Source organism: Rhineura floridana, chromosome 18 (assembly GCF_030035675.1).
Source record: "Rhineura floridana isolate rRhiFlo1 chromosome 18, rRhiFlo1.hap2, whole genome shotgun sequence".
Lineage (NCBI taxonomy): Eukaryota > Metazoa > Chordata > Lepidosauria > Squamata > Rhineuridae > Rhineura > Rhineura floridana.
Window position 1 is genome coordinate 17,124,128 of NC_084497.1, and position 13,450 is coordinate 17,137,577.

Here is a 13,450-nt window from a genome sequence, read left to right on the forward strand (position 1 = left end):
GTGTACACATTTTTGAACACGTTACTCGGCTGGGGAACTGCACTGCAAAATTTGGAGAAATGAACATTTTGAAGGATGTGTACATGTTTTGCTTCACATAAAGTTTCGAGTGCAAATTAGATAGATTTGCCTTTAAATGTGGACTGAATTGAAATTCTCCCCAACCCTACCTTGAAATCTCCTACCACCATCTTGTGAATTCCCCTTGCACTGTGGAGATTCTAGGGTTCATTGGGGCTGCCTGCCTGCTGTCAGTTTGTTGCTGCACAAGACTGCGCTTGCATTGTTATTGAGCATGATGTACATGTACACACAAGGGTTACAAAGGGGGAAAAAAAAGAACCTAAGAAGACCCCTGCAGGATTTGACAAAACATCCATCAAGTCCAGCATCCTGTTTATTGCATGCTTGTGATGCATCACATGTGCTGTGATGTTGTTTGCCTTCTTGTGCGCCAACATGCAACACTCTTGTCGCTGGTGCAGCCCAAACTGAGTTCCTTTTCCTGCCTGCTTCTCATCTGTGCCAGCCCCTTCTTGGGTAGGCGCCCAAGTGGAGCTGGCAACTGTCACCCGGTTTTGCAGCCTGTCAGTTAAAAACACTGGAATCTGGAGCACTTGGCTGCTGGGGAATTGCAGAGAGCCAACAGCAAATAATCATGGTGAGTGTAAGGAAGGATCTCTCCCAGCCCTGGCTTGTCATCATGAGCTTTTGACCCTGAGTGGCTTCCTAGCAGGAAGCAGGATCTGTCTGGAGCAGAACAGAGAGGCCAATGCTTGTGTGTCTGCAGGTACACCTTGCATAACTTCCTGTAGGACCCAAAGACCCTTGGGTGGAGTTCCCGTTTATTGACAAGAAGAGCTCATGCTTTTGGCCGGAGAAGGTCCACATCAGCATATTACACTGCAGAGCAGGCTGGTCGATTAGGGCGAAAGAGGAGCTGCCCCATCAACCTCAGTCTGCCTTGAGCCAGCCCCCACCTGCCCGCCTTCCTACTTACAGGGAAGAGGATGGGGTCAAAAGCAGGATGAGTTGGCCTGTATTTGTCTCTGGCTTCATCTGCTATTTGGCCTTCCACCCTTGCAGTCACAATGGGCACAAGCCACTGCTGTTAACATTGGTGCTGAAAGCTCAGCACTGGCTGCCAGTACATGGCTAAGTTCAGGGTAGGGATGGAAGGATCTGTCAATTTTGGTTCGCTCAGTTTCTCATTTCTCCAGTCGTAAATTCGGTTCTGCACTTTTGCAACAGTTTGCGATTTTTTAAAAAAATCCTCACGAAAGTTTCCCAACTTTTTAGTGCAAATGTCTCCTAATATATTTTTGTAGGTAGGTTTGACTAATGTACATATTTTTGCAAGCCATTTCTTGTCATATAATGCATTTTGTATGCTGTTTTCACTCCTATATTCATTTTGATGCACACTTTGGTTGGTGAACTGTATTGCAAATTCAAGTAAGTGCAAATTTTGAAGGACGTCTGTGTTTCGGTTCTCATCTTTTTTGGAAAGTGTGAATTTGATAGTTTCAGTTTGAGGGCTTATCCACACTGGAGCCTAACTTCATACTAAAAAAATGAAATGAACTGCCTTCAAGTTGATCCCGACTTATGGCGACCCTAAGAATAGGGTTTTCATGGTAAGCGGTATTCAGAGGGGGTTTACCATTGCCTTCCTCTGAGGCTGAGAGGCAGTGACTGGCCCAAGGTCACCCAGTGAGCTTCATGGCTGTGTGGGGATTCAAACCCTGGTCTCCCAGGTTGTAGTCCAACACTCTAACCACTACACCACACACTACACTCTGCAAAATGGAAATGGACTTCCTTCAGGTCGATTCCGACTTATGGCGACCCTATGAAAAGGGTTTTCATGGTAAGCAATATTCAGAGGTGGTTTACCATTGCCTCCCTCTGAGTCTGAGAGGCAGTGACTGGCCCAAGGTCACCCAGTGAGCTTCATGGCTGTGTGGGGATTCGAACCCTGGTCTCCCAGGTTGTAGTCCAACACTCAAACCACTACACCACACTGGCTGTCATCGTACTAGCACATCGTAATCATATGTTGTACTAAAGAAGCTGCTTTTACCATCGCAATAGCTTTTCCAGGTCCACACTTCTTGCCCAATGGTAGCTTCTAATCTGCTGTTTTCCTTTCACACATGTAGGTGTTCCTCTGGAAGGGCCTAGTATCACTGTATCCTGATGGCCCTGCCCCTAATAGGGGAGGGTTTTTTTTGGTCAGTTACATTGTTTCTTGTCAATTGCATGTCTCTCCCTCAGCCAGGAGACCATTGAGGTGCAATTGACATGAAACTATATGAAACTGCTTAGAGGGGGGAGTGAGTGAAAGGCAAAGTAGGCAGCGGCTGTGGCAGCTTTTGCGGGCGGCAGAGAGAGGGGGAGCAGGCAATGGGGCATAAGAGAGCCCACCCACTAAAAAAACATTGAAGCGAAGTGCCTACACGGAGGAGCGCAGTGAAGCTGAAACGGTGTTTCCTTTCCTTTTTGCATTATAATTGGGTTGATATGGATTTAAAGGGGGAAACTGTGTTTTAGCTTCTGCTACCCTGCAACGTCATGTGAACCATGCGAATTATAGAGGGATGCAAGTAGCACCAGACACACATTAAATTGCCCTGTGGATGAGCCCTGAGATGCAAACTGAATTGAGTTTCTCACCCATCCCTGGTTTAGCGTATTACTAGTAGTACATAAAGCCCTAAGAAGCCAAAGACCAGGGGTCCTAATGACCACCCTGTGCCTTGTACACCAGCCAGATCACTGTGATTATCTGGGGGAAGTCTTCCTGACTGTCTCACAATTATCCCATATTCATTTAGTTTCTACATGAACTGAAGCTTTTAGCGTAATTTGGAACACCATTCCTCTTGAAATTAGACAGGCACCTACAATCCTGATGTTTTCGTTGCCAGCAGAAAATTTAGAGAATTGGGCCACATCTGCACTATGGATAGTATTTAATGCTAATCCTGCTCAGAGTTGACCCATGGACATGGCGGACTTAGCTTCATTCATTTCAATGGGTCTGCTCTGAGTAGGGCTTACTTGACTACAACCCTATATGTTTCAGCTGCTGTGATACTACTTCAACAGTCTCGACTTCCCCCAAAGAATCCTGGAAACGGCCGTTTGGGAAGGGTGCTGAGAGCTGTCAGGAGACCCATGTTCTCCTTCCCAGACCTACAATTCCCAGTGTTCCTTGTAGCCTTAGTTTGTCTCAGTGTTGGTCCATTTGTTCTGTATTGTATGGTTTTATAATTTTATGATGATTTTATTGTACACACACACACATTAAAAATGTTGTCATGTTACAAATACTCAGATAAATAAGGCCTTTGGGTTACCCAGCTATTACGTCAGGGCTACCACTTCAGTGCTGATTAGCAAGTTGCAAGGAGACTGTCCTCTGCATTGTCTCTGCAGCTGGAAGCCAGAAGAGTTGGGTGTTGGAGTTGCTGGTCGGTCCCCTTGCACCTGGGGATGCCCTGATCCCTAGGAATGATTATTTAGTTATTTAGTTATTTATATCCCACCCTTCCTCCCAGCAGGAGCCCAGGGAGGCAAACGAAAGCACTAAAAACACTTTCAAACATCATAAAACAGACTTTAAAATACATTAAAACAAAACAACTTTAAAAACATTTTTTAAAAGCTTTGAAGATATCTTTGAAAAAGGTTAACTTTTTTTTTAAAAAAAAGGTTTAATAACATACTAAAAAGCAATTCCAATGCAGAAACAGACTATGTTGATTAGGATTAGGATATGGATTGAAAATAAAACTGCGAGTATCATAATTCAGTCACACTTGGAATACTGTGTACAGTTCTGGTCACCCCTCATCTCAGAAAGGATATTGTAGATCTGCACAAGTTCAGAAGAGGGCAACTAAAATGATCAAGAGGACAGAGTAACTCCCCTATGAGGAAAGGTTGCAACATTTGGGGCTTTTTAAGTTGAGATAAAATGCGAGTCAGAGGAGATGTGATAGAGGTGGATAAAATTATTCATGGTGTGGAGACAGTGGGTAGAGAGAAGTTTCTCTTCCTCTCTCGTAACACTAGAACTCGTGGATATCCAACAAAGCTGAATGCTGGAAAATTCAGGAGAGGCAAAAGAAAGGACTTCTTCACACAACACATAGTTAAACTATGGAATTTGCTCCCACAAGGCAGCGATGGCCACCAACTTACTTATTGCTTTTCTTCACAATAGTGAACCAGAAGTGGCTTACAATCAGTTAAAAGATTGAAACTGATATAAAAACTAAAACAAAGAAAAAGTAAAAAAGCCCAAACACAATACACAACTTTGAAAGGCGGTGGGACAGCCCACTCCCTAAAGTGGCTACAACATCAAAAGCCTCCCCCAAACCCTCCAAAATTAAGAGCTGAATGCCTGGGAGAAGATAAATATTTTTGCCTGGCTCCTAAAGATAGATGATGATGGTGGCAGGCTTGCCTCCCTAGGGAGAGCATTCCATTAATCGGAGGCCACCACTGAGAAGGCCCATTCTCATGTCTCCACCTTCTGTGCTTCCCTCGGATAAGGCTATCAGTGGCTATTAGCCATAATGGCTCTGCTCTGCTTCCATAGTCGGGGACTTCTGAATACGAGTTGCTGGAAATAGCAGGAGGGGAGAGTGCTATTGTGCTCAGGTGCTGCTTGTGGGCTTCCCATCATAGGCATCTGGTTGGCCTCTGTGAGAACAGGATGCTGGTCCAGACAGGCGTTTGACCTGACCCGGCAGGGCTCTTCTTATCTTCTGTCTCATGACTGTCCTCTCTGCAATTTCAGCAGATCGGGCATCCCTGAGGAGCACCTCACTCGCAAGCCGCTCTCCCCCTTGTGCCCGGTGACTTGGTGTGGTGAGATGTGGTGGGTCGTGTGCCATGGAGGCTTTCCTGCCTGAGTGACTATTGTTTGCACTTGGGAGATTTGAGGCCTCCCCCCGCCCCCCCAAAAAAAGAAAAAGAAAAGGAGCCTTTAATTATCTGGGCAATTAATTCTACTTAGAATAGCTCATGGGTAGGGGGGAGACCTGATGTCAAAGGGGATGCTTATTTCATGAGGTAATGAGGCCAGAGGAGGGAGACACCCCCCCAGGGAATCCCTCAGCCTGGGAGGAGAGGGAGGAAGAGTCTACCTGAATGAGGAGGGGTTGTTTGTGGGGATGTTGCCATTATTGAGGCACAAAAGATTTCCGAGCACTCCCAGCCCCATGTCTGGGAATGCTGCCCACAACAACTTTGAGAGGCACTGTGCAATTGCTCCCCATGCTGGGCTGGCTCATGCTTCTCCATTCCTCAAGGAAAGATGGCTGTCCCTAAGCTGGTCACCTGTCCTGGTCCCTCTGTGGCAGGGCGCAGCTCAGCCCTGGAATCTCCTTGGCCCTGGAGCGAGGCTAGCTGCGGCACAGACCTTTTAATGAAAAGCTCATCAACGTGGGCAGGACAGGCCCTCCTTGGCTAACTGGGCTGTTGGGGGGGGGAAGTGGCACAGCCTGCTGTTGGGAAGGCAGCCAGGCTTGCGTCTGCCCGTTTCCATCGGCTGCAGATTTATTTGAAATGCTGGGCACAGCTTGTGGGCCTGCAGACAAATGCACAGGCAGGGCAGCACAAAGAGAGGCTTCTCTGGGCACTGGCTCTCCCGGCTTGCCAGAGAAGGGCAGGCGGCCGTACCTTCGTCTGGCTCCCTGCCACTCTTTTTTCTGCTCTGGGAGGAAACAAAGAAGGAGTGCTTCGGATGGGTGGCTGTTTCCTAACGGCAGGGCAGGGAACCTTTTTCACGCCGAGGGCCGCATTCCATTCTGGGCAGCCTTCCAGGGACTGTGTGCCAGTAGTGGGTGGGGCCAGAGGCAAAGGTTTGGGGGACCAAAAATGACAATTTTACTTTTAGTACCGTAAGGTCGCCTCCACACATGCTCACACACCCCTGTCCATTCAGGGAAGCAAAAAGCATTATCAGCCTTCAAGGGCACGCTCCGGCTGGGTGAGATCACTGAAAGAGGGTGCGAAGCAGGGCCAGTGAGGGGTGTGGCCTGAGGCAGGGTGTGTGGCTTAGAGAGACTCCCAAGAGCCAAAGAGGCCTGGAGGGCTTCATTTAGCCCCCAAGATGGAGGGTCCTCACCCCTTCCTAAGTAGCTAGTTTTGGCCCTCTGTAATCCAAAGCAGCATCAGAACAGATTGTGCCATCTGAGGGAAGAGCCCATTGCATTCCCTCTCCAGTTTTTAGGTCATTTGGACTACTGATCTGTGGCTTTGATCCTGTACCAATGGCGCATTTACTCTGTGCACGCTGCATACATTTGCATTAGGGATGATCAAACCAGTCTATTTATGGCCCATGAGTTGTCTCCAATCATGCTAGAGTAGACCCACTGGAATTCATAGAAATTTTCAGGAAAAATAACCAAAGGATTGGAGCTATTCCCCTAAGGAGAAAGCTTGCAGCATTCAGAGCTTTTTAGAGAAAAGGCGAGTAAGAGGCGATGTCATAGAAGCATATAAAGAGATGCATAGCATGAAGAAAGTGGATAGAGAAATGTTTTTCTCCCTTTCTCATAACGTGAGAACTTGGGAACATCCAATGAAGCTGGATGTTGGAAGATTGAGGACAGACAAAAGAAATTCTTTATGCAGCACGTAGTTGAACTGCGGAATTCACTCCCACAGGAGACAGTGATGTCCACTAACTTGGTTGGCTTTAAAAGAAGATTAGATAAGAGGATAGTGGCTACTAGTCATGATGGCTACTCCACCTCCAGTTTTGGAGGCGGCTTCAGAATACCAGTTGCTGGAAACCACAAGAGTGGTGAGTACTGTTGGGCTCAGGGCGTGTTTTTTGGCTTCCCATTGGCATCTAGTTGACTAGTGTGAAAGCAGGATGCTGGACTAGATGGGCCACTGCTATGATCCAGCAGGCTCTTATGTTCTTAATAGACATGACTAACTTAAGCCCATTAATTTCCATGAGTCTACTCTGAATAAAGCTTAGAAGGTAGCAATCACATGCCATTTTCATATGTGTTCACTCAAAGAGTTTCTTCCATCCTGTTTTTGCATGAATCTGTGTATGAAAATTCACATGAAAACATGTCTTTAAAGCATAATTTATCTCAAAATACGCAATTCTAAATATATTTCTCACAAAACGTGCCTTTCTGAACATGTTCCGATATATTTCTTCAGCCAAAAACAACATCGGAACACTTGCGAGTTGTGAAAATCAGTGGGAAACTAATGTGTACCCAGAAGTAAGTCTTTTTGAATACAATGGGACTAACCCCCAGGTAAGTGGGGATAGGTTTGCAACCTGGGGTCCTGTCCATGTAGTTTGGATATGGCTGACATGCAGCCTTTTTCTTTTCGCAACATCAGCTTGACGGGTTTCATCTCCCATGGAATTGCTTTAGCAGCAGGGATGGAGAACAAAATGGTGGCAACTCTTGGACTGGTTGAGAAGGCAGCCTCTGATCTCTGTTTGTTTCCTGTTCTCCTGCAGAAACACTGATGGACTCCACCACAGCAACGGCAGAGCTAGGCTGGACTGTGCATCCACCGTCAGGGGTGAGTTTGTGCATGGGACATAGAAGCTGGAAGAGAGGAGGGCTTAGAAACTCTCAGCAGAGATGGGTGAATCTGTCCATTCTGGTTCCTTATCTCATTCTTCCAGATTTAAGCTCAGTCCTCCATATTTCCACATGAAAAAGGACTTGTGAAAATTCATCAGCATTTTAATGCAAATTTCTCACAACGCACATGGTTTTGTATGCAATTTTGCTTAATATACCCATTTTTGCAAAGCAATTTTCCTTAATACAGTGCGTTTCCCCCCCTTTTTTATTTTACTACAATAAACAAAATTAAAAAAACCAGGGAAGGATGGCAACATAACATGACATAAGAAACAGTCCAAGAGCAAATTATGAGCCCCAGATTTCTCCAAAGGCCAATGACAGGTGCTGCTGCATTTGATGTTCAGAGGTATACAAAATAAAGTCTCACCGTACCACATGAAATGTATCCATTTTATCTCTGCCTGATGCAATGCATTTATCTATTTCATTTTCACTATTTTATGCATTTTTATGCATACTTTACCCCAGGATATGCATTTGTGTACACATTAATTTGAATTTTGGAAAAATGGCTGTGTTTCAGTCCATGTGTTTCAGAAAAAAGTGTGAATTAGTAGCTTTGCATTTACATGCAGACTGAACCAACCAACCCTAAACATCAGGAATGCCTCCTTGGTTACAGATATCTTTTTATGTTGGCCCCCAAGAAAGAGGGACGCAGGGGGTTGTCGCCAACTCAGGTTTTCTCAGAGTAGACCCAGTGGCATGAATAGACTTAAAATAGGCATGCCTATTGTTTAATGGGTTTGCTCTGAGTAGGACTAGTACTGGATACAATTCAGGCTGGCTTCAGGTGCAATGGACATGTCCGAGTGCATTGTGATGACTTGGTGGTAGTGGTGGATAGCGGATACAATTTTAATTCTCTGACAGGGCTGCAAACAGACTCTGAAGGGACATCGCGCAGAAGCAGAAAACATGCTGTACGTGCATGAGATCCCATTTCTTAAATCCCTGGCATATCCAATTGTTCTTCAAGCTGGTCCCCCAGAAGTTGTTGGACTACAACTCCCATCATCCCCAGTCATTGTGGCCAGTGCCTGGGGATTATGGGAGTTGTAGTCCCACAAAACCTGGGGCCGCAAGGTTGAAGTACACTGCATTAAATGAGGTCAGGTGGGGGAGATAGGAAACACCTTCTGGGTGAAACCTTGGAAGAGCCAACGCCAGCGGACAATATTTGGTAGATGGATCAATGGTCTGATTTGGTATAAAGTAGCATTGGAGGGGAAGGGTTCATAGTCTAGTGGTAGAGAACTTGAATTGCAGGCAGAAAGTTCCAGATTAATCCCCAGTTAAAGGACTCAGAAGATCCACTTTGAGTCACAGTGGGCTTTAGTCTGAACTTTCAAGGTAGGAATAGATTTCAGCATCTTGGACAGCTCCTGGAAAGTTGGGACTAAAACCTGGATTCCCCCACTGACATGGTGCCACCAGCCGCCACTGCTGTGGACCATATGAAGCTGGATGGGTCCAGTGCTCAGTGGTAGAGTGCATGCCTTCCCAGTAGGTTCAGTCTCTGCATTTCCACTTAGAATGGAAGCATCTTAGGCACCCTGGTTAGGGAAGGCTCTAGAGCAGAGGTGGGAAAACCTTTTTCATCCCAAGAACCGTTCCCTTCTTGACGACCTTCTGAGGGCCAGAGGCAAAAGTGGGTGGATCAACAGGTGTAAATGTTACCTTTGTAACATAGGCTGGTTTCTCCATGCACTCATACACCCCTCTCTGTTCGTCCATCTAGAGGCATTATCAGAATTCAAGGAAGGATTTCAACCAACCCCCCCCAAAAAGGAGTGTGAAACAGAGCCTGTGAAGCTAAGGGAGAAGGTTTGTGGCCTGGGAACAGTTCCAAGGGTCAGATAGAGAGAACTGGAGGGCTACATTTGGTCCCCGCAGTCAAGGTTCCCCACCCTGATTTAAACCATTGCCATTGAATGTGCAAGGGCTTCTTCATTCTCTGGTATTTCGAGCTAAGAGTAGGCTAGGTTTTTCAAAATCCAGGATTTCCAACCCTCCTTTTTTGAAAGCATGCTGTGAGTAAAGGACAGGATCACAGGAATCTGCCTGATGCCCACCCAGGCTATTTGACTCTTCTGACTGGCAACAGCTGGCACTCTCGGGCAGAGAAGAGTCACTCCCATCACCTGCGACCAGAACCTTTTTTAACTGGATTGAACCTCGAGCCTTTGCAATGCAAAGCATGTGCTCTGCTTTATGGGCCCTCCCCCCAAAGCTGCCTTATATCCAGTCAGACCATTGGTCTGTCTAATCCGCTGTTGTTCATTCTGACCATCAGCAGCTCTCAAGACTTTCAGCCAGAGGGTCTTCCCCGTCGCTTGCAATCTGATCCTTTTCACTGAAGATGCCAGAGATTAAATCTGGGGGCTTCTGCATGCACTCTGCCACTGAGCCACACTTCCTTTGCTATTGATGGGAAAGAGGGAAGGAGACATTCTGCATACTTTAATGAAAAGCTCCCCCTACCCCCTTCACCCCCACTCCCACTCCCCAAACCAATTCAGAACCCTCCACGTAATGTATAGGGAGAAGACTGCAAAGACGCACTGCTCATTTGTGAGTTGCATCAAGGAAAATGTCTTGGTAATTTTCTTTTGGAATGGCATAAACTCACATAATAATTCTGATAAGGCTGACAGCACTAATGAATGCAATTAGTTGATTAATTAACTTCATGGCAGATTAAAAAAAAATGGTGTTTAATTGGGGGGGCTTCAGATGCCATTGTGAGAAACAACTTGATATTCTTGGTTTAGGCATCACACTTAGGATTGTTGTTGTTTTGCAAAGAAATTTTGTGCTGTTGAGTTCAGGGAAATGCTTATTTTCCCCAGATAGCCTCAAAATATTGTTTGCATTGATATTTGGTTTTTAAATCCCTGCTTACAGACTCTGATGTAGCCTAGTAAGCGGCTAGATAAGCCATTACCCAGATAAGCAATCAGATGCAGGGAATTTCATTCCATTCATTCAAATATATGTACACGTCCTGCCATTTTGAACCGAGAGACCTGCGTGGAAGAGTCAAATGCACATTAAAGGCAATATATTGTGCACTCACAAAACTGGCCGATGACTGCTCAATCAAATAAGCTGCAAGAATAAGATTGTTGAAAGACCTTATCCTTTGTGAATTTGTGTAATTCGCTTTTATAGGGAAAGCAAAGGGAAGAGTTGTCCTGCCACTAGGGTTAGAGGAGAAACGTTATTTTAATGAGAAACTACCTAACTTGCGCGTCTCAAACCAATATGTGAATTTAAAACACAGCTATCCTTTGAGATTTGCACTTCCCCAAACATTGTGATGCAGTTCTACAGGGTGTACAAAAAGCACATATATTAAGGGGAAATGTACATATAAATGTGCATATCATTGGAAATAACATACAGAAATGCGCATTAGGGAAAATTGCTTGCAACAGTGTCAAAAATGAAATGAAAGGAAATGAGAATCTAACTGTGAGACGTGGATTATGAAACTTTTGAGATGTAGTGTATGTAGTAAAATTAACCAATATGGTAGGGGTCAGAGAGGGCAGGCAATGAAATGATATTTTTATAGGGAAATGGAGTGTCTTGTGTACTAGAGTAACAATGTTCAAGAACAGGTGCAATGTATGTGCTGTTTAGTTCATGATACTCTGTACATTCATGGTGTAAAATTAAGGATGATGATTATTATAAAAATAAAACATAAATAAAACTGCAAACAAGAAATACGTATAAACAGAAATTTGCACCAAGATGCTGACAGATTTTCATGAGGATTTTTTTTTTTTTTTAAATGCAAACTGCTGAAGAAATGGGGTGAACTGAAATTAAGACTGGAACAAATGAAAAAGTGAGAGAAATGGTAATGGACAGATTCATCCATCTATAGCCTGGAAAGCTTTGCCAAACAGCTAATTCCCTGAGACTTCTTCAGGGCCCAGCATCTGCCATCCAAATGTATATTCCCCTCCAGCCAGAAAGTGCATTTTCACGTTGAGGTGTCATCAGTTCAGGGCACCACATTGCATTCACCATGCACTGTAATTTTCAAAATCCAATACTGACCAACACAATTGCAGAGATCCAGTTCCCAAGAGAAGGCGGCATCAACTGATGGGTAAGAATCAGCCTCAGGTACGGATCAGCCGAGCATGGCAGAAATGGTGGAGGGGAAGGCCTGTGGTTTCTCAGGCTGGAGACAGACACGTCTGAAGTCGGGGATGGGGAATCTTCCACCTGCCAGGCAGTCAGTTTTCGGCCACACCTACCTGCCAGCATGGGAGCCTTAAAGCATGCTCTCGATTGTGCATTAGTAGAAGATAGCTGGCTTTGGCTCAAGTGGACACATTCCAGCCAGCCAAGAGCACTCAAGGAGGGTACCAAGGAAAGTTGGTGAGAGATGTGCCCTGGGGGGCAGGGGTGTGGCCAGAGGGGAGTCCTGAGGATCAGACAGAGAGGCCTGAGGCTCCCTACCTCTGCAATATGGGCTTAGGCCTTGAGTGGCGGGGTTAGTAGCCCCACAGCATGCAGGAACGGCCTCTAGCAGTGATGGCCATTTTGGGTGCAATCTTGCATTAGGTACATAGGAAGCTGCCTCTATACTGAGTCAGACCTTTGGTCCCATCTAGCTCAGTATTGTCTACACTGACTGGCAGCAGCTCTCCAGGATTTCAGGCAGGGATTTCCCCCCCCCACTCTACCTGGAGATGCCATTGGGGATTGCACCTGGGACCTGAGCTACGGCCCTGCCTTCCCCCCTTTGCTTTGCCCACTTTTGCCTCTGGCCCTGTTCCCTGGGAACTGCTCTGGGAACTGTAGTGGCCAGAGCACCTGCTTTGCATGCAGAAGGTCCCGGTTTCAATCTCCTACATCTCACGGTAGGGCTGGGAAAGGCTCTTGCCTGAAACCCTGGAGAACTGCTGCCAGTCAACGTCTGCAGTGCTGAGCCTAGGTGGACTACTGCTGTGACATGGATCGTGGCAGCTTCATGGGTTCATTAGGAGCATCCATAGCTGAGTGGAAAGGCACATGCAAGGCATGCAGAAGGTCCAAGTTCAATCCCTGACACAGGAAGCTGCCTTACACTGAGTCACGGCCTTGGTTGATCTAACTCAGTATTGTCTACGCTGTTTTCATTCTACTTTAGGCTCCAGAGTTAGGTTTTCCCTTTATTTATTTTTTAAGCTGTGAAGATGCCCACAGGAAGCATTAGAGTAGACCATGACCTGTATCCAGTCCACAGAGGATCCCCAGGGATAGCCTGGCTCTGCTGCCGTGCAGTAACTCACCTGAGGGCCAATAGCTCTGGGGTGCAAAGGGATGAAAGCATTTCCAGCGGGAAAACCTGGACAGACAGGTTGCCGCTCCCTGCCATAAGGGGTTTGGATGGGGAGCAGGCTTTTTGGAGAGACAGATACTGTTTCTTTCTTCCTTGAGCAGCAGGATTTTGAAAGGAAAAAAGTCTGGAAGATTGTCTTTCTGTAGTAGTAGTAGTATTAGTATTAGTAGTAATAATAATAATAATAATAATAATAATAATAATAATTTGGTATTTTTATCCTGCTCATCAACTGAAAAAGGCTCCCAGAGTGGGTTACAAATATCAATCAGAAGACAGTCCCTGCCCTCACAGTGAAAGAGACATGGCACAAAAAGAAAAAAGGGGCTGGGAGGGAGGAGGAAAAAAGTAAGCTCAGGCCCTAATTCTTCGTTACTGAGATCTTGTAGTGAATAGCATGAATGGACCAATTTGGGGAGCAGCCCAAAGTTGCCGGTCTTTCAGCAGA

General features: G+C 45.8%; 1 protein-coding gene across 2 annotated transcripts in view; it reads left to right on the forward strand.

The window, feature by feature from the left end:
* Positions 1-13,450, forward strand: part of EPHB2 (EPH receptor B2) — a 148,158-nt gene that overhangs the window by 29,466 nt on the left and 105,242 nt on the right. For both annotated transcript variants that reach the window (XM_061602144.1, XM_061602145.1), the window contains exon 2: positions 7,520-7,584. In XM_061602144.1, the coding sequence (XP_061458128.1) occupies positions 7,520-7,584 (65 nt within the window). The remainder of the gene's footprint in view (positions 1-7,519; positions 7,585-13,450) is intronic.